The 22,083-nt window shown below is 44.1% G+C and overlaps 2 protein-coding genes across 3 annotated transcripts in view; both read left to right on the top strand.

Annotated features, from left to right (window-relative positions):
* chrnb3a (cholinergic receptor nicotinic beta 3 subunit a) overlaps positions 1-15,693 on the top strand; it is a 41,484-nt gene extending 25,791 nt beyond the window's left edge. For both annotated transcript variants that reach the window (XM_078570658.1, XM_078570666.1), the window contains 2 exons: positions 10,447-11,332; positions 14,114-15,693. In XM_078570658.1, the coding sequence (XP_078426784.1) occupies positions 10,447-11,332; positions 14,114-14,272 (1,045 nt within the window). In that variant the 3' untranslated portion in view covers positions 14,273-15,693. The remainder of the gene's footprint in view (positions 1-10,446; positions 11,333-14,113) is intronic.
* chrna8 (cholinergic receptor, nicotinic, alpha 8) overlaps positions 1-22,083 on the top strand; it is a 412,535-nt gene that overhangs the window by 13,923 nt on the left and 376,529 nt on the right. The gene's annotated exons all lie outside the window — the stretch shown is intronic.

Here is a 22,083-nt window from a genome sequence, read left to right as displayed (position 1 = left end):
GCTGAGCGGGTAGACGCTAACCCGGGCACACTCCAGGGAGGCAGGGACACCCAGGAGGCTTTAATCCAACGCACCTTCAGCTAGCACACCACATACGGACCTCCAGGACAAGCCTGGGCTGTAGGCTCCATACTCGATACCTAAGTGCAAAATCTGCCTGGTTAGGAACATTAACTAAGGTCCTTGTTAATAAAGCTGAATGTCCCACAAAATACTCATTACATTTTTGGAAACCAACCACCTGCAGAAGAGGCGCCCTCAGCCATGGTGACATGTATGAATTTAATATTACAAACAAAGAAACAATGAAACAAAATGACAAAGGTGTTAAAAATCACACCAACTCATAAAGACCTCATTGTGGGCCAACACAAAAGCACTAGTGATAAACTCCTGGTGTGCCTAAGTATGTTTACATTTTTGGGTGCTACATCTTGGTGCTGCCCCATTGCTCGGAGTGGCATCTGAGACAACCTGCTGGCTCTGCTGTCCTGTTGGCCTTGATGACCTTGGCGATCGTCCTCTGGCCCATGGAGCCTGTGCTGGCCCTCCCTGGGAGGGAGCTGTCAGTTCCACAGCTGGCATCTCCCCAGTCGTTGCAGCCTCACTGGATGCAACGGTCACTGGCAGAGGGGCGGAGGAGCTGACGCCCTCAACCGGAGCACCCTGAGGGGAGCTTGCAGAGATGACAGGCAGCTGCTGCGCCAACGTGATATCGCTTCGGACCTCCCTGCTCACGGTGGATGGATGGGCACCGAGCTGGGAAACTTGGTGCCCAAGCCATCTCCCGCACTGGCACTCACCAGCTGAGGTCAATGCCGATGTGAGGGCTTGCTGGTCCGAGCGCATCCCCAGGAAGCCCTGAAGTGTGCCCTGGAGGAGCCTCTCCATGAGAGTCGCCACTCTCTCCATGGAGGGCGCATGGCGCTCAGCCATGAGGCTCATTGCTTCGGCAATTATCCGCGTAGACTCCCCCACCATGGACACCAAGTCAAGCACAGTCTTATGTATCTCCCCCAGATGCTCCCACACACCCGGCCACATTCCTGCACCTGCTGTGTCAAGGACAACTCCAGAGGCACATCATCAGGCACTGACTAAGCATGTTCCTGGTCCCCTGCAGTGCTCCGACTGCTGGCGCCATGGGCACTCTGTGTCTCTGCCAGCTCCTCCAGCGACTGCGAAGTGCCCTCACCACTGTGCCCTGGGACAATAGCCGATGTTCGAATTCCCACTGAGGTGTTAGTATCTGCTCTGGTGCCTGCCTGGCAGAGATGGTGTGGCACTGGTGAGACTTCCAGGCCCTCAGGTGTGAGAGGGGGCCTCTGCTGTTCCTCCTCCCGGCCCTGCTCCGCTGATGCTGAAAGGAAGAACAAAGACATTGGATCATTTAATGTGGAGACAATGTCAATGTGTATCCCTGTCCCCCGGATCATTATGCGCCCATTCTTCCACAAGCAATAGTCAAGCCATGTTGTAAACTTCAATCACTGAACATTCAGCACTGCCATGGCTGTTGGGAGAACAATGGTGACCTCACTGCTGGGCATATATACCTGCCCGTGGCACCCCAGCCTCACCGACGCCTGTGGAACTGGGCGCATTGCGTCTCTCCAAATCTAAGGCCTCCTGTTCAGAGCGGCTGGGAATCGCTAACTGTGCCGGGCCACCACCAGTCCTCACCCACTCGGCTGCATTATGAGCATTCCTCTCCTGAAAAGTAAAGAAGAGCATTGGTTAGCGCTACTTGTACCTGGGCTCTCTTTGCGGACGGCCCACCACAACCAGAGTGGGACATTGCAGAGCTCCAGTGTCTTCTCACCCCGTTGCTGCCGAACACTCACACAAAGATGCTAGGCCTGTGCCACACCCCCTCCCCCCCACCACCACCCCCCCCCCCCCCCCCCGCCCCCCCGCCTCCCCCCAACCCTTTGGCCAAATGCTGCCTACATCACATCAGGCACCACACGGTCTAACCTTTCATAGCAAGGAGGCACAAGCATGTGGAGCACAGAGGACAGCAGATCGATCAGTGCCAACACCACCTTGAATCTCTCCTCCCAGCATGTCATCACCCTGACTTGGACGTGTTCTGGAGTTCCAGCACTGCGTCAAGGTGCAGCTCCTCCAGGTTGCCCCCAAAACAGTAATGTGGGTCTCAGTGTACCACATGCCGCGGGTGCAGAACCCATCTCTTCACCACCTTCTCAGGGTGACCTCGGCATGGGTGATATCTGCTGGCCCACCCAGCAAAGGACACATGCTGTCAATGATTCCATGCAGCCAACAGATTCAGACTTGGTGGTGGGGGGGGCGGCACCAGGGGAGAAAGCCGACCCCCTGGGTTAAGTGACCAATGCCAACATGGTACTGACCCTTCCTGAGCACAACAGGTCATTGAAGCGCTTGCGACACTGGATGCAGGTGCGTCACACCAGGTCATGGGAGCTCACAATCTCCGCCACCTCCTCCCAGGCACGCTTGGTCATGTGGGTGGTGGGGCCTCCTCCTCCTGTCCTGGGGCACGAGGACCTCCCGCTGTGCTGCCACCTCTTCGAGGAGGGCAGCAAGGCAATCATTGGAAAAATGAGGGGCACAGTGCCCCCCTGCCCTACCCTCCTGCCTGGCCTGCTCACCAGCAGCGCTCTGGGGAGCCCTTCCACTGGCCCTGATTCGCAGCCTCTGAAAGGCTACAGCAGCTTTTTAAAATAGGCCTCCAGGTCGCCATTGGACCTGGTGGTCATTGCAGTCCCGCCGACTGCCCATTCCTGCTGTCCTCTGGAGCCGTGACTCATGCTGGGCAGGCCTTAATTGGCTCACCCGCGTAAAATGGCGGCGCGGACCCAATCACGGGCAGCTATTGGGTCTGCGCCTGCTCCTGCTCCGCCCCCCCACCCCCCCCCCCACCCCACCCGCCCGCCCCCCGCCAGCCAGAAAATTCTGCCCTACCTTTGATTTTCTGGTACACCTGTCTCAGTGACCCAGTCACTCTGATTCACCCATCCCAACTGCTACATGCCCTTCAAAGTTTTGATTTACTCTGGTCACAAAGGCAAACAGACAACTGAAAAGATGCATGGTTTTATAAGTATTTTTGCATTATATTTCAAGATGAAGATTTGGTGCATGTTCAAATTGGCTGCAGCTATGTTAGTCATAGCTCACTGGTAGCATTCTTCACCTCTAAGTCATAAGGTTGTTGGTTCAAGTTCCATTCCAGAGACTTTACCATACAATTTAGACTGGCATTTTCGTGCTGTACTGAGAGAGTGCTGCATTATTGAAGCTGTTGTCTTTTGAATGAGACTTTAAACGAGGTCCCACTTGCCCTCTCAGGTAGACATAAAAGACTCCGAGAGCAAGGGAGCTCTTAGGTAAATATTTATCCCTCAAATAACTTGACATATTATCTAGTCATTCAACTCATTGCTTTTTGTGGGAGTTTGCTCTGCACAACTTATCTGCTGCATGTCCCATATTATGACAGTGACTTTACTCCAAAAGTACTTAATTGACTATAAAGCAACTTGGGGTGACTTGAGGTTGTGAGAGGTGCTATAAAAATGTAAGTTCTCTGTTTAATATTTTTGAGAATTGAGATCTGTATGAAACTCTTTTGACTATTATTCAATGAAGATAGGTTAAATATGTTAATGCTGCTTTTAAAATGTTACGATGCTTGTTATTAATATCATACACTGCAGCATCAACCCTTTCATTTTTCTGCAGTATGGATACATCTAAGATCCAGCATTGAGTTGGAATGACTTACAGTCCACAGTAAATGTATTAAAGCATGTTAAAACCTGATGTTTATTCAATATTGGGCAAGATTCTACATAACTAGTAGGTCTTCTGTGCTGTCTCTCATGGGAAGTCAGGTGGTTCACGACCGAGGGCCAATCGCGGCCGGGGGCTGATCACAGTTGGCGCTCTGTTCCCCGGCTGCTTGTGGGTCCGCCAATCGTGGCTGCCTGCTGACCCAAACGTTCTACCCTTGGTGTACATGGCATTGGCCTAGCAGCTCACTCGATAGGGGGATATATAGAAAGACGGCCGAAAATTACTGTAAATGCTGGAAATCTGAAATAAAAATGGAAACAGCTGGAAATACTCAGCAGGTTTGGCAGCACCTGAAGATCTGTTCCGGTGAAGCTCAAGGCAAGCTCGAGGGATAATATCCCATCTTTCAATTAGGTATTTTTCAGCTTTCCGGACTCAACATTGAGCTCATCAATTTCAGATCATAACCCCTGCCCGCCATTTTCCTTTCTTTTACTTTGCTGGTTTTGGTTGGGCTTTTATTGCATTCGGACAGCAGCTGCTCACAATTCTGACATCCGCACCTCCTCTGGATACGTTTTTGTTTCAATACTTCTACATTACTTGCTCCATCAACTCTTCTGTCATTTAATCTCTTCTGTGCTCTACCCTACCACAGACTTCTATTTGTCTTTCCCCCCACCCCCCACCCCACTTCCTCTTTTCACTTCCTTAAAACCAATTCCATCTCTATTTTTTCTCAGTCCTGTTGAAAAGTTGTTGAGTTGAAATGTTGAAATGATTTTCCCATGTGCTTTGGAACCCCGACGTTAGAAACAAATTGGGTTCCTGAGCCCACACTTGTCGACAGTGAGACCAGCAGAGCTTTTTTTCCCAGAGACAGCCTCCTAATTGGATGCCTCTGTGCTTGCCATCCAATTAAGAACACCAGGCGGGCTCCCGATGCCGCTGGCCTAATCACAGGGCCAGTAGGTTAAGCGCCTCGGCAACCCGCTTGGGAGAGGTAGGAGCTGCTGAGGCAGGTCGGGAACAGTGAGGGTGCCTCCACATGGAAATGTCCCAAAAGGTCCCTTGAATCAGAGAGGAAAACCCCGAATTGGATCATGGGGGTGGCCTATCCTACTCCTGGCTCCCTCTTTGAAGGATGGAGCCATTGGCCCCAATGGCCCAGGCACTGCCACATTGGAGCCTTAACTACTTAAATTGCCTGTCTGCCTCTGTACAGTGGACAGAGCTGCCACTGGAAACCTTCCCTGGCAGTGGGAATGCATTGGGCAGCCATCCCAATGTCCTTCCCCGCTATTTTCCTGGACTCCTGCTTCCACTCCCACCGCCTCAAGGCTCAGGAAGTTCACCGTGTTAACTCAGTTTCTTTCTTCACAGACGCTGCCAGGTCTGTTGTCTAATTTCCAGAATTTTTTATTGATACAAATAGAGTCTGGAGCTGGTCAACTCCCCGTTCTCTGTTTGGTAATGGGGGAACTGAGGGTGGGGAAGGAGAAGTTAAAAAATTTAAAATGACGCAAAAGAAAACAAACATTTTTGAATCCTGACTGGAAGTAGTGCGCCTGATGAACCACATGGAGCTCTCTGTGGATGAAATTAGCCTCTGTAGCACCTGTTTTTTTTGGGTGCTAAGAGGGCTCTTAAACTACCAAAGTAGTTCCCCCAACACACACGTATCCTTACAACAGGAATTGCGTGGAATGCCGTATTTGTGGCTGTCATGTTTGAATAGCTGCCAGCGTGCATAAGCTGTGAGAGGTGGGTTTGAGGCTTGCAACGCTGTTAAATGTGCAAGGATGAGGTGAACATATGAACATCAGGTATGAGTCTTGACTGACACAGCTTGTTGGTAAGTGTTACAGAAAGGAGAGGGATTAATTTAAACAGCCCTAATTTCTCCTCTCACCACCCACCATAAACAGAAAGATGTTTTTGATTTCTGATTTCTCCTTTATAAGCAGTGGTGTAGTTTCCCCAACCCTTCAGTTTGGCGTGATCCAATCCTCTACTAATAATGTCACAACAAAGGCAGTAAAATAAAAGGGTTGGTTTATTTTACACACACACAAAATGCGGGAAGGGGTTTCACAACATCCGCCCATTTGGCAATCATACAATAAAAGGAGGATAAGAGAAAGAAAGAGGTACGGGGCAAGATCACGATAAAAATGGGAGTTATAGTTGCATGTGAATTCAGAGTCTAGAAGCAAAAGTCCAAAGGTGTATTCCTTCAGAGGTTAGCAGGCTGAAACTGTTGCAGGGTTATCCATCTTTCCAGAAGCGAGGACCTCACTGATGGAAGAGGACATGTAGAGATGAATTAGTATTATAGGCCCAGATACAGGAGTTCCAATGTTCCCGTTGTACAGTGTAGGTGAGGGCGAGGCAATGCACCTGAACAGAGCACTTTCTGCTGCTATCTGTTAGGTGGTAAAATGGTAGTCTGAATATTACGGGTTCTAGCAGCCTGGGGGAGGTCATGTGACATACCTCACTCTTCTCCTGGGTTTTGGACAAAGGAAGCATTTTTCCAGGTCTGGAATCTTGAGAGGTTTAATAGAGGAGTCAGGGTCCATTTTGTCCTTGCAGGCATACTGTCTCTGTTGGCCACAGCTCTGCCTTAGAAATGTAAAGGTTTGGTGCATTTCTTTGGAATTTGATTTTCTGCAGTCACAGGGGACATTAGCACCTCTTTAAAGATAACAATTTCCTACTGGTTTTCTGAAGGCTAGAAATTCCTTTAGTTTGAGTCATGGCTAGTCAGTTATGTCAGGGTAAAGCTTTTGTCCATTTTTAAAATAAAGTAATAATTTTATACAGTAGCCAGGTTGACCATATATGTTGTCCTTCCTGTCTTCTGGATGGGACAGTAAATGAGTGATGGGCGTGTGGTGAATTGAACAGTGACAGAGGTTCATGGTGCAGTTGATAGGATATGGCATTTGGAGATAAATTCACTGACCTTGGCCACTCCTGTGGGAGCTTTTAATCTTCTTTCTGCACTGTATCCATGTTCTTGGAGCTACACTCCTGGCTTTGACCTCTGCAACTAATCCTTGCTACTGCCTCCTGAGCAAGTGCCTGGAGAGACTCCTCCTCCCTTGTCGATTCAGGCCATCTCTCCTCCTTTCCACTGTCAGTGCAGTGTTCAGAAACATTGATGCCCGCACTCTCCCATGGTTAGCCGTTGTTGATTGTTGCATTGCACATTATTCCCAATGATCTCAGCACCTCCTGCAGCCACATTGCAACTTCCCTTTAATAGGTGCAGGCTAGCTTTAAGCTCTGCAAGGCCCTCATGATATTGAGGCCCTGCTAATGCACGCAGCCAATGAACAGCATGGGGTGCACTGGCTGCAGGCAGAAATCATGAAAATGCACAGGTGGCACAAAGTTGGCATTTTGCCCACATTTCAATCAATGGGTATGAGTTAATTGCGCACCATGATCTCTGCACTCATTTCTGTGGGTTTCCAGTTGAACCCCCTTTATGTCTTTCAGTCGATTTTCCTTCAGCGTTAAGATGTTCCATTCAACTCCTACGAAAACTCCAATCAACTTTTTGTATTTTTCCCCTCCTATTTTCCTCCAAAAATTTGGACATGTTTTTGAAGCTGTTCCAAGTTGTTACCATATTTGTGACAACACAATATCGCAGTAACTTAGAAAGTAATAACAGGAATGATAGTGGTTGACAGAGACAGGAAGTCTATCAGCAGCAGTGACATGGCTGATGCTGAAGGATAGGAGGATAAACTAATGTGACAACAGGAATTCAGATTGCTTCCACACATTGCCAAGTGGGTTGTCATCACTCAGTGATGATCTGACAGCAGAACATTCTTTTCTTATATATATATATATGTTATCACTTTGCTCATGCTTAGATGTGACTCCCAGGCAGTATTCTGTACAGATAATGTTAGACTTAGAAGACAACAGCAGAAGGAAAGCACAGGGCAACTGTTTCTTCAGCTTCCACTTTGGTTGTGTCAGCATCACAGACATATTCCACCAACATTATTATAGTTAGTGTTAGCTAAACCAAACATCATCTGCTGATGGTAGCCCTGATAATCAAAGCCTTATAAATGGAAATAATCCACTGGAAAGGGAAAAGTTAATAAATGCAGAAATCTATGGACATACAAAAATGGTGGTCAGAAAAAGACCACTTGGTCAAACAGGCTTGCCCCACATGGTCATAATGACTGAAGCAGCATGTTTGGACACCCCTACCCATCAGCAGCCACTTCAGTCATCTCCTAGAAGAAGCAAAAGTCAAATTAAGTACCCGAGGCCAAATAGAGAAATTCCTCTTCAACCACCCTATGCAATCAAAAAGATTAATACTTGGAATGGGTGGGTTATCTTATGAGGAAAGGTTCGACAGGCTAAGCTTGTATCTGCTGGAGTTTCGAAGAGTAAGAGGCGACTTGATTGAAACATATAAGATCCTGAGGGGTCTTGACAGGGTGGATGTGGAAAGGATGTTTCCTCTTGTGGGAGAACCTAGAACTAGGTGGCACTGTTTAAAAAGAAGAGGGCACCCATTTAAGACACAGAAGAGGAGAATTTCTTTTCTCTCGGAGGGTCATAAGCCTTTGGAACTCTTCCTTAAAAGGCGGTAGAAGCAGAATCTTTGAATATTTTGAAGGCAGAGGTAGATAAATTCTTGATAAGCAAGGAGGTGAAAGGTTACCAGGAGTAGGTGGGAATGTGGAGTTGAGACTTCAGTCAGATTGGCCGTGATCTTATTGACGGAACACGCTTGAGGGGGCGAGTGGCCTACTCCTGCTCCTAATTTGTATGTTCATATATAAGCGCATGTATAAAAGCTAATTCAAAAGACCCCATTGAGAATGCTCATAATACATGGTATGTCACCTAGATAAAAGCAAAATACAGCAGATGCTGGAAATCTGAAACAAAAACAGAAAATGCTGGGAATACTCAGCAGGTCTAGCAGCATCTGTGGAGAGAGAAACAGAGCTAACATTTCGAGTCTGTATGACCCTTCCTCAGAGCTGAAGAGAAGTGGAAATGTGATGGAATTGATACTCTTTAAAGGGTGGAGCAGGTGAAGCTGGATAGAAGGCCAACGATAGGTGGGGACAAAGGAGAGATTGACAAATATGTCATGAACTAATGGACAAAGAGAGTGTTAATGGTAGCGGTGAGGGTTAAAAAAGGTGCTGATAGTGGCATAAAGGTAAAGAAGCAGAATGTAATAATAGCAGAACAAGGGTAGCATTGTGTGAAAGAACAACATGGAACAAGCAAGAGATGGCCCTGTAGGGGGTGGGGGAGGGGTAGTGGTGGGGAAATAAAGGATAGAAAATGAGATGGAAAAGGGATTTAAAAAAGGGTATAAAACCATGACTAAATGAATAAAAATGAAAGCAAAAATAAGTGGATAAAAAATAAAAATGAATATAGAAAGAATGAGATTTAAAAAGGAGTGAGGATAGGGGAGAGAGTTCATTGTCTGAAGTTGTTGAACTCAATGGTAACTCCGGAAGGCTGTAAAGTGCCTAATCGGAAGATGAGATGCTGTTCCTCCAGTTTGCTTTGAGCTTCACTGGAACATTGCAGCAGACCAAGGACAGACATGTGGGCATGAGAGCAGAATGGTGTGCTGAAATGGCAAGCGACAGGAAGTCATGCTTGCTAAAGCAAATAAAAACAATATAAAATTTTTAAAAATTTAATTAATAACATGTCCCTGCTCATGTGACAGAGACACATGAGGGGACATGTTTTATTACATTGTTAATCTTGTTTTTGTTTTAAAATGCTTCATCTCCCTGAAGTAGCTCTGTGCCTCAGGTAGATTCTGAAGTGCAAAGTTTGCGCTCGCCCCACTCCCCCTCCTCCCCCTGCCCGCACAGGCAGTGCTGAGCGCTGCCGCTCGCGTTTCACACTGAGCGGGCCTTAACTGGCGTGAAATCTCCGTCTGGCCAAGATCACAGGCAGTGGTCGGCTTCCCAATCACCCCCGCCCACCCCTGCTGAGCCCGGCTGACAAAGGCAAGAAACTTCAGACCATGAACTCTCTCCTCTATCCTCACCATTTTATAATCCCCTTTCCTCTACATTAATTTTTATTTCTTATCCACTTATTTTTATTTCTATTTTTATTCATTTATCTGTGGTTTTATCTCCTTTTTAACCCCCCCCCCACCCCCCTTCCATCCAATTTATTAACCTTCCCCCCCCCACCATCTGCCAAAAGGGCCATCTCTTACTTCTTCCATGTTGTTCTTTCACATAATGCTATCCTTGTTCTGCTATTATCACATTCTGCTTTCTTACCTTTACACCACTATCAGCATCTTTTTTAGCCCCTATGTTCCCTTTGTCCTTTAGTTCATGACATCTTTGTCAATCTCTCCTTTGTCACATTTATCACTGGCCTTCTATCCAGTCCTGAAGTTGGGAAAGGTGCTACAGCAATGCACATTTTCAAGTCGTTTCTTTAATGCTTTTAATAATATAAACTCAATGGTGATAAATTTTTAACATCCAGTCCCAGTAATTTTGCAAGAGCAATATTCAATTCGAGGTAGATTCAGCATTAAGTGGCTAGCAGTATGCAGGTTTTCTTGTTGCTGCTTTTTGCCTCTGATACTCGTCTGTGCAACTTTATTGCCTTCAGTGCAGATGGACGTTTTGAAGTTTCCCTGATGACTAAGGCTATTGTGAAGTACAATGGAACAGTGAGATGGACGCCTCCTGCGAGTTACAAAAGTTCCTGTACAATAGACGTCACATTTTTCCCTTTCGACAAACAAAACTGTTCAATGAAATTCGGGTCCTGGACCTACGATGGTAACCTGGTCGATCTCATTCTGGTGGATGAAGATGTGGACCGAAAGGATTTCTTTGACAATGGAGAGTGGGAAATTTTAAATGCCACAGGAATGAAAGGGATGAGAAGGGATGGTTATTATTCATATCCATTCATCACCTATTCCTTTGTACTGAGGCGCTTGCCTCTATTCTACACATTGTTCCTGATTGTCCCTTGCCTTGGTCTATCTCTTCTAACTGTACTGGTATTCTACTCACCGTCAGATGAAGGAGAGAAGCTATCATTATCCACCTCAGTTCTGGTTTCCCTAACTGTGTTCCTTTTGCTTATTGAAGAAATAATTCCTTCTTCCTCAAGGGTCATCCCATTGATTGGCGAGTACTTGCTGTTTATTATGATCTTTGTCACCCTCTCGATCATTGTCACCGTCTTCGTTATAAACGTCCATCACCGATCCTCAACCACCTACCACCCCATGGCCCCGTGGGTCAAAAAGCTCTTCCTTCAAACCCTTCCCAAACTACTGTGCATGAGGGGCCACACTGATCGCTACCACTGTCCGGAAAGTGCTGCTGACAGTCCAAAGGTAAAGCAAAAAGCGTTTGAGAAGCATCGGCACAACGCAACAAAGAATGATGAAAATGCAGCTATGGTCGCGATCTTAGAAAAGGCAGCTGAATCGGTGAGATACATCTCAAGCCATATTAAGAAAGAGCATTCCATTCGTGAGGTAAGGGCATTAGAATAGTAACAACCTGCAAAGTGCATGTTGAAGGTTTCCAAAGCAATGTCTAAAGATGTACACATTATGTACTTCATTACTATTATTGATGGCCTTGGATTCTACGATATAACTTAAAACCATAAAAAAAAGACTATTTAAGAATTGTGATTAGTTTTTTCTCTCAAGAACATTTCTCTTTTGTAACAATTTTAAAGGGTTGCTCTCTATTTTATGTTACAAATACCGCTTATTAATGAGACAGCAACAATGTATAAACTGCTAACACATTTTTATCAATGTTGGTCTACCACTGATGGTTGAAGGTGTGTTTGAATGGCTTAGAGTGCGTTTCTCTATGGCTTTTTAATTACCCACTCTTCACCACTTCAGCCCTCTTCCAGCGGATCCTGTTTTTTTAATCCATTTGTCCTTGTATCTCACTTTCTGCATTTTTTTCTGGTTGCCATACATATCTGCTGTGCCTTGATGTAATTTTCACTTTCAAGCTTTTAGCAAGTTCTTCATATTTTTAAAGTAACGATATCAAGCTAAGAGAACTCAACAGAAGGTGGCTGAGCTGCTCAAAGACTATGCAAGGGACTTTCCTCCAACATTCCAACAGAGAACTGTCTTTTGAACATTTTACAATCCAGCTTTACTATCAACTACAATGTTTTGTGGATGTGGCCGTTTTAAAAAATTATTTGTTGGGATATGGGTTTCGCGGGCAAGGCCAGCATTCATTACCCATCCATAATTGCCCTTGAGTGGCTTACAAGGCCACTTCAGGGGGCAGTTAGAAATCAACCACATTGCTGTGGATCTCATGTAGGCCAGACCAGGTAAGGTAAGGATGGCAGATTTCCTTCTGAAACAGATGGGTTTTTACAGCAATTGATGTTAGTTTCATGGTCACCATTATTGAGGCTAGCTTTAAGTTCCAGATTTTATTAATTTAATTCAAATTCCAGCAGCTGCCATGGTAGGATCATGTCCCAGAGTTTTAACCTGCCTCTCTGGATTACTAGTCCAGTGACATTACCATTACTCCACCATCTCCTCCTGCATCATTTTGGGAAGTAGATTGAAGGTAATTTATGTTCAATGCACTTTCCCCTTTTTTAAAAATAAAAACTGATGAATCCTATTTAAAAGTATTTGTGCAGAGTTCAGCGATTGAACCATTTTGGCAGCAAGAGGCTGCATGGCAGATATTAACCCAGCAGCATTTTTCAAACTGGTATCTAGGGGCAGAATTTTCTCTTCGGTGAGCGGGAGCAGGCACCGCTCGCTGACACGTAAAATGACACGTGGTGATGTTGGGCATGCATCCCGATGTCACCGCACGTCATTCCGACCTTTCATTCGGTGGGCGTGCACCAGAGGCAGCTGTGCACCCACCAAACTGTCAAAGGCCTGTGAAGCCCATTAATAAACTAATTAACCAAATTGACAGAGCTGCCCGTCCAACCTTAAGGTTGGCGGGCAAGCGAAGAGCCTAAGTGGCCTCCGCATTTTTCATGAAACCTCATCCATGGTTGGGATGAGGTTTCATGAAGGGCTTATTAAATTAATAAATATTTTTCAAACATTTCATAAACATGTCCTGGCTCATGTGATGATGTCACATGAGGGGACATGTGTAAATGATGTTTAACTTTCTTTATTTTGAAGTTTCAAATTGAACTTAACCTCGCTGAGGCCATTCTGTGCCTCAGGGAGATTTCTGTGCTCTTTCGCGAAAGAGCACAGGCCCCAACTCTCCCTCCTCCCCCCTGCCCACACAGGTAGCTCTGAGCGCTACCGGGCGCGCGTCACACTGGGCAGGCTTTAATTGGCCCGCCCATGTAAAATAGCGGTACACAGCCGATTGCGGGCGGCGCTCCTCACTGACCCACCCAACAGGCAGAAAATTCTCCCCTACATGTGTGGCCAAGGGCAAAATATTTAGCTCGGCAGGCGTGCGTGCACCCGACCCGCTTGAGCGTGAAATGATGTGCGTTAAAGCCGGTCGAGCGTCCCGACTTCAACGCATAGTCTCGCGATAGTTCGATCGGCGGGCACCTGCTGGAGTTGGCAGCGCACCTGCCGACAATTAAAAGGCCTGGTAAGGCCATTAAAGACTCAATTAACTTAAATATTTCGCTGTCCGCCCAATCTTACGGTTGGCGGGCAGGCAAAAAGACCAAGCAACCTTTGCATTTTTTTGAAAACCTGATCCATGGGCGGGATGAGGTTTCCAAAAGCAAATAAAAATAAAATTAAAGTTTTAAAACTTAATTAATAACATGTCCATGCCCATGTGACAGAGTCACATGAGGGGGCATGTTTTGTTAAATTTTTCAAAATTTTTTTTAAACACTTCATCTCACTGAGGCCACTCAGGTCTTAATTGGCCCACCACCGTGAAATCTCCTTCCGGCCCCGATCACGGGCGGCAGTCAGCTTCCTGACCGCCCCCTCCCACCCCCGCCTAGCCCCCCCAACATGGGTGAAATTCTGTCCCAGGAGTTCATCAATGTATCCCTTCTGCTATCATTCAATGATGGTCTCATTCATATATCCATCTTCCAATTCATTATCACTTTTTGATACACCCAATTCACCAGTTATCAACCTACTCATTGGTTTATATGTATCAAGCTTTCTCTATTTTTCTTTCTGTATCTCAACATCATTTTATAAATCCAATTTTCTTTGCATTTTTCAACTATAAATCTCAGTTTTTCCTCAGGTAAATTAATAAGATTCAGTATGCATTTTTAAACGTTCTTTCTCTTTTTCCAGGTTGTGGAAGACTGGAAATTTGTAGCTCAAGTCCTGGATCGGATTTTCTTATGGCTGTTTTTGCTGGTGGCCATTCTAGGATCAGTATTGATGTTTGCTCCAGCCCTTCAAATGTGGGCAAGCATTGTAATAATGCCCAGTGTAAACTATCATAATTAAGCTGAGATGTGGCACATTGACTTTTTGGATCTGGTTGGCAAATATTTAACTATATTTTATAGGAGGGAAAAGGTTTGATAATAAAACACTTTCATTCATGCTTAATAGGCAAGAGTTTCCGATAAGTTGTGCTGGCTTTTTCAGTGCCATTTGCCCAAAATGGTCAAAAACAGTGCAAAAGATTGAGGAATTTCAAAGGCAAATGACGCCCAGAGCAAAATTTGTTTCTGTTATCTTTTTGCCTTTTTTTAAAAAGCAAATCCATTTCAGTTATTTAAAAATAGTTATTCACAGTCAGTAATTAAAAATGTTTTTATTGATAAGGCCATTTTCAGCTGTATTTATTAAGCTGGAGTGAGTTGGCATGCCAGAATATATCAGCCATTGGTTTTTGATGCCATTTTTAAAAAAACAAATTATGTTCTAAACCACGGTCCAAATGCTCTGGTTCAAGGCAGGTTTTATGTTTGGCGATATGCAAATGAGCCTGAGCAGAAAATCGAGCAAGCTAAAACCCCTCTGAAAACTAGCGCAACTTGTACCCAGATCGCTGATTACACCCAAAGCGGTACCTCTTGATCAATTATATGTGTTGCACAATAAAATCATGTTTTAACTATTTTAATTGAATAATAGAATGTAAAAACAACAGTACATGCTGTATTTCAGCACCTACCAGCAATTCTTGTTCTGTGGTCACGTTTAATTTCATTGCTTTATGAATGAAGGGTTTTCTAGCACGATAATGGGAGTTAGATCAATCCTTGATAACTGGTCAACTGTTTAGATATTCAGAATTTGAGCCACATGCACATATTTATTATATGAACCGTTTGAATATATGTTTGACTTAAAGGATCAAGACCATTTTGTGGAGCGAAGAAATTGTATTAAAAATGTAATTGAGACATTATGGACATCCAGAATAATAGATTGATTAAGGAGCCATTGTTGTATTAACAATATGTTAACAATTAGGCATTGATAATGAAAAGAAAAATAATCATCAAATTGGTTCATCATAATGATGTCTCAAGGATATCTTGGCTATTTTATTACTCTGTTCAATAGATGGTGAAGCGGATGTAGCTCTTGACATTCACAGCATGATTCTTTACACATGTCTCTATCTTTCAGAAAATATCGAAGTGAGGAACTTCAGGTTTATTACCATTGATTCTTGAGCAGTTTGACCACTCCTATATGAAAAACAAATTGCTATTTTGATCCAGCTACAAACTGTTAGTCTGAGTCCCAGTCAGGATTTCAGTGTCTTGATATGCATGTAGGAATTATGCTATGTTAGAGTATGAGCTTTATTCCTCTCAGCTATATTCACCTATGAACGCCCGCCCAACCTTCCACCTCCACTAACTGGTATATCAGCATACTTCCGTAAAATAAAATGTTTTCTTGTTACGAACAAACTTTAGTCTGTTTTTTATTTCCACCACACAGAATAACAGTGAGATTTAACATTATTTACATCATAACCAAAATCCCTAGTAGCTATTGCCTAAATTTGATTTTGCTTGTTCTTCCTGTGTTGGTACAGGTATGACGGGCGATTGGCTTTCTCCATCGCTGTCATAATCTATACTTCTCTGACTTCACCGCTTCCCATGCAGTCCTAATGTTCTGAAAAATAAACACACTAATGACACCCAGAACAAAATTAGTTTCTGTGATCTTTTTGCTTTTTTTAAAAAAAATCCATTTCAATTATTTAAAAAGCGTTATTCACAGTCAGTAATTTAAAATATTTTTATTGATAAGGCCATTTTCAGCTGTATTTATCAAGCTGGTGCCCTATTGTTTCACAGGGGCTCAAAACTTTGGCTCTTTGAACTTTCTCAGTCCACCATTTCACTTCACAGTCAGTCTTGACCCCTGGACCTACCTCACATTCTCAATATAAAAGTGTCATTTCATTCACCTCATAAAAGAGATCTTACATAGAACTTCATTTACTTCTGAGAAAACAGATAAGAGAACGAACATTGCTTGTTCAGAGGATAGAGGTGTATTACAGCTTTGAGAGGTCCTGTGGTTGTAAGAGGTGCTACATAAATTCAATTTTGTTCATACTGGCTTTGTTCTTACCTTCCTTATTTTATATATTTTTTATTTCATGTACTGCTTTCTGACATCAGAACTGGGATTTCTTTTCTTTTAAAAAAAATCTTATATTCAAGCTGCTGTCTGATGTAGCGCTCAGGTTTTATACCAGCCTGCCCCCTCCACAAACACACATATATTCCACATATATAAATTGGAATGTTTTACCTAGCAGAACTCATCACAGTTAAGCAATGTGTCTGACATACTTCCTCGAAAATGAAAAGCCATAGAATTGCTGCTGGCATCAGGCTCCCCTCAAGGATTAAGAATTTGCTGCCGTTAACTTTGGCAAAATGCTTTGCTATGAATCAAAATACCCGAGTGAAAACGCGCTTTGAATGTTTTTCAATTCTTTCAAATATTTTATCACATTCTGTAATGGCAATACATATATATATATTATATATATGGGGAGGAATTTCCTGTGCATCTTTGACCAGAGACAGGTGAAATTGGGGTTTAAAGCAAGCATCCAGCATAAAAGATCAAGGAAACGTTGACACAAGTGAGTTATGCATTGAATTGCACGGCAACCAGATTCCTTGCTATTTTATACCCAATCTCTTCCACCAAATTGGTCTCATTTCATTTCAATGACTCATACATCAGTGTGAAATTCCTGCAATTACATTGGTTTTAAGTAGGGATATTAAGCACAGAATTTTCAGTATGTAAGGAAACTAAGTCAATTTTCTGGTGTTCTAGTGCTACTTTTGAGCATTTTTAAAAAATGTATCCCCAGTGAGGCCGACTCTGCAATTTGCTGATTGATTGTGTTTTCTGGTACCACACTATGTACATTAAAAATTGAAAATTCCTCAATTGCACTTTCTTAAACATGCTAGTTTTGAGTTTCCTCTAGGATTAGATTTTACAAGGGTGCGCTTAAGGGCCTGATCCTGCCACTGCTGGTATTCGACTAGCGAGGGGGTCGGGTGGGGAGGTTCGAGGGGGGAGTGGTGGCTGACCACACGGGTGCCTGCCCTTGTTCAAAGGGTCCCAGCTTTGGAAATGTGGGGGGTGGTGGGGGGGAGTCGCCGGTTCCACTAAGAACACACCCATTTCTTCCAGCCCCCTCCCTCCACTGCAGTCAGTGACCTCCCTCCTCATGATCATCATCCCGCCTTCACCAACCTGTGGCCTGGGTCCCTTGCTAATTCTGGGATCTGGTGGGTGCATTGATGGCAACTTCCACCACTCTGGTGGCGCAGCCTCCAGTGGGGAGTTGCCAGCCTGTGATTGGTTGGCACCTCTCCAGGGCAGGATTTCCACCCCTGGGATCCTTGATCCTGGGGAGGGTCCGCCACTGGTCAATTAAGTGTCTGATTGGCACTTAATAACTTGAGCCTGCCTCAAAGGAGGTGACTTGGGCCTCTGGCCGCCTCTCCAGCCTGTGGGTAAGACCCTTCCGTCATTTGGGTTAAATTTCGACTGTTAACTCTGTTTCTCTCTCCAAAGTGACTGCCTGACATATTGGGGAGAATTTTCTCCCCGTCGGGGGCATTGTGCGGGGGTGGGCGTGGGTTGGTGTGCCATTTTATGTGGGTGGGCCAATTAAGGCCCGCCCAGCGTGACACAGTCCCGGAAGCGCTGAGTGCAGAAATCTCCCTGAGGCAAAGAGCTGCCTCAGGGAGATTAGTTGAAGTTATGAAAATTTTAATAAAGAAAAAAAAATTAAGACATGTCCCCTCATGTGAAAGTGTCACATGAGCTGGGACGAGTCAAGAATTTTATTAAAAATTTTCATAAAACTTTAAAAACCTTCATGAAACCTCATCCCACCCATGGATGAGGGTCCATGATAAATGCAAAGGCCGGCTGGGCTCTGAATCTGCCTGCCAACCTTAAGGTTGGACTGGCAGCTCCATTAAGTGCTTTAATTGATATTTAAATGGCCTTAATAGGCCTTTGACAGTTCGGCAGGTGCGCAGCTGACTTGGCTGCGCAACTGCCGAACTGAAAATCTGAATGACGCGTGGTGACGTCAGGACGCACACCTGATGTCAGCACCCGTCATTTTATGCGTCGGCAAGTGGGCCCTGCTCCCGCTCACCGACCCGAAAATTCTGGCCATTGAGTATTTCTAGCATGTTCTGCTTTTATTTGTGATGGACTTTTATTCAATCCTATCCATATGTGCTTGCGGATCACCTCTCGAGAAGCTCATAGTGAGTCAGAGATTACACTGTTGCAAGCAGGGATGTGGGCTTGTTAAAGGTGCTTCCACTGAAATAACTTGGAAAGATGTTTGCACAAGATCTCCCTATTGATTAGGGATCAGCAATCTTAATAACACAAAGAGCCACTTTCTAAATTTATTCAAAAGCGCCATATCTTAAGAACCTCAAATGCCAATAATAATGAGAAAAAAGACAGGCACATTTATGGATTTCTATACAACAGATTTGTATGGACAATCATAAACACACATAACTTACTATCAATAAAAGAGGTCATTTGATTATCAACAACATTTTAGAGGTTTTTAGAAAAATGCTGCTAATTGAATGAATACAATGTTAATAGAAGTTTTTGAAAAGAAACAATCCATTTAATCCATCAACGCCTGCAAGCGACTTACGTGATTGGCTAGCAGACAATACAAATGCCATTAATACAATGGCACATGTTATCATTTTGCTTGGCATGAACAGCACAATTGCAACTTGTAATGATTTTTGATCCAAGCAAGCTTTCAATAGAATATTATGTTTTTGTGATGAAATATTTCCCAAGTTGTGGCTGTTATCCATTACGAAGGGGATTGTTTAAATATCTGATATTCTTTTTAGATTAAACACATTTAGATAACTATTTTCTAAAAATTGATTATGAACATTTTTATCACTTCTAAAATTATCTGAGAACAGATTGGAAAATTCATGTTTTACCATGGGCTGATTTTTTTTTACAGAAAACAATCAGTTCAGATTGCTTCTTAAAATGATTCCCCTCAGCATGCTTTTGTTCCTTGCAATTTTCAAATCAACACAGTGAGGCTGGAAAACAACAAGTTTTGGCATATTCGGTAAAAGGTCATAATAGTCATACTGTTATGGACTTGATTTTCCAGACAGGTTTCTCATTAGAAACATCGAACTTTATTTACCGACTACAGCAGCAGTTACATGCTTTCATCAAGCTAAACAACTCGAAGAAGAGCTTCCCACTCTCAGGTTTCCCATGCTTTGAGCTGATTCGGTCTCACTGTCATGTGATACTATACAACACAATAAGCCTTAAAGCTGCAGTCACTACATTCATTAAAGCTGCAATGACTACATTCCTCACCCTCTAAATTTTTTGTACAGATTATATTTACAAGAACATCTACCTTCACAACATTACAGATATATATACGGGTCATAGAATTATAAATGCAGTCTCTCAGGTGGTTGCCTTATCGGGGTGGAACGCTGTAGCTCCACGACTTTCGAATCTCTTAAAAGATCCACATTATCTGGAATTGCAGCAACATCAGGTACCTCTTTAGACACAGGCAGTTCAGTGTTATCTACCCCGACAGAAACATCTGGTGTGTCTATCCTTGGTTGAACAATGTCAACAGGGACCACAGGTTCTACAATGGTTACAGGTGAAACATGATTTGGTTGGGTTATCTCCCTTCTTCTCAAATGATCCACGTGTTTGCAGGTGATCTGGCCCTTCACTTCTACATCCAGTCGCAGAAACACTAGTTAACCAACTCGATCCACCACCAAAGTTTCATAGATATTCTGCTTCACCACCAGTAAATTCTGGCTCACAACTATGTAAATCATGAATCGCTTTTTGATTCCTTGACATTTCTCTAGCTTCCACTCCAAATTGGGAAGTATCAGGCTTGATCTCATTCGAAGGCGTCGCTTCATAAGTAGCTCTGAAGGTGTTGAATCTGTAGTGGTGTGGGGGGTTGTTATAGTGAAACAGGAAATGTGACAATTTTGTCTCTCATGATCCTCCTGTTAATGTTTTCATCACAGCTTTAAAAGTCTGTACTGCTCCCTGAGCTAATCCGTTAGGTGACAGATGATATGGTGCCATCTTTACGTGTTTGATGCTAATACGATCTCTTGGGGAATTGGGGCTTGTTCATTGCTCTCCTGCAAAGGAAGGTGTCTTAGGGCATCAGCATTGGTTATACGCACTCCTGGCCTGTGCACAAAAGTGTATTCATATGTGGCTAAAATTAGGGCCCATATTTGAATTTGTGCAGAAGCTATGGGAGGGATAGCATTTTCTTGACAGAATAGACCCAAGAGCAATTTGTGGTCAGACAATAACATAAAGTGTCGGCCACGTACATATTGATGGATTTTTTAAACTCCAAAAATAATCAATAATCCTCCTTTCTCGATTTGTGAATATCCTTTTTCAGCCACGGAAAGGGTCCTGGACGCGTAGCCTTTCGGTCTTTCTGAACCATTGGCCATCTTCTGCGATAGTAACGCTCCCCCGTCATGGGGGGGATGCATCGCAGGTTAGTACCAGTTCCTTTGTCAGATCGTAGTGCACTAACAAGTTTGAAGAGTGCAAGAGTTGTTTAACTTTCATGAAGTCTTCCTCATGGGGTGACTTCCAAACCCAAAGCTGTGGAGATCTCCCCAGCTGCCCCAGGGAGCTGCAGACCCCCCACGGAATAAACTAAACAACAAAAATGCTGCAAAATACATCCATGCAGCAAAATCAAGCGTCTGAAAGCGTACCTCAAAAAAAAAACAGTCCCCAGATAGCTCTTTTTATTTTATTTCCCCTCCTCCTGCCCTTGATCGAGGTTTGAGTAAAAATTTAAAGGCTGCCTGGCCAATTGGCCCGTCTGCCAACCATAAAAGTGGTCAGGTCATGAGAAATTGTTATCAACTGTCTCCTTAATGGACTTAATTGTTGATGGGCGCGCTTCCGACAGCGGGGCGCGCCCGCCGACCTGAAGATTGCTCACGTGCGGGATGACGTCAGGACGCTTGCCCGACCTCATCTCTCACTATTTCATGACCATTCAGGTTGGGCGTGTGCCAGCCAGCGAGGCATAAATTTCTGCCCATAAATTCAAATTCCACCACGGTAACTCTGGGAAATTAAATAAAATAAATAAATGTCAGCCATGGTGACCATGAAACTACTGGATGTTGTAAAAATCCGTCTGGTTCACTAATGTCCTTCATTAATCTACTAAGAACATAGAACAAAGAAAAGTACATACAGGAACAGGCCCTTTGGCCCTCCAAGCCTGCGCCAATCATATTGCCCGTCAACTAAAACATTTTGCACTTCCGGGGCCCATATCCCTCTATTCCCAGCCTATTCATGTATTTGTCATGTACTGTCCGTGTCCTCTCTGGCTTACACAGTTCAGACCCACATTAATGTAATTGACTCTTAATTGCCCTCTGAAATGACCTAGTAAACCATTCAGTTGTATAAAACAGCTGCAGAAAAGTAAAATAAGGGTAAAACAGGATGGGCTACCCAACATCAGCCTAGGCATGGGATATGACAAAGGCCCAGACCTTGTAAGTCAGCAGCAGAGGAATTGTACTCCACCACAATCTGTAAACTCATGGCCTGGCATATCCCTCACTCTATCATTACCATCAAGCTGGAGGCTGAGGGGCAACACTGATTCAATGGGGAATGCAGGAGTGCATGCCAGGAGCAGCGCCAGGCATATCTAGAAATCAGGTACTAACTAG

Source organism: Cetorhinus maximus, chromosome 2 (genome assembly GCF_964194155.1).
Source record: "Cetorhinus maximus chromosome 2, sCetMax3.hap1.1, whole genome shotgun sequence".
NCBI classification, from domain to species: domain Eukaryota; kingdom Metazoa; phylum Chordata; class Chondrichthyes; order Lamniformes; family Cetorhinidae; genus Cetorhinus; species Cetorhinus maximus.
This window is presented reverse-complemented; position numbering and strand designations above follow the sequence as displayed.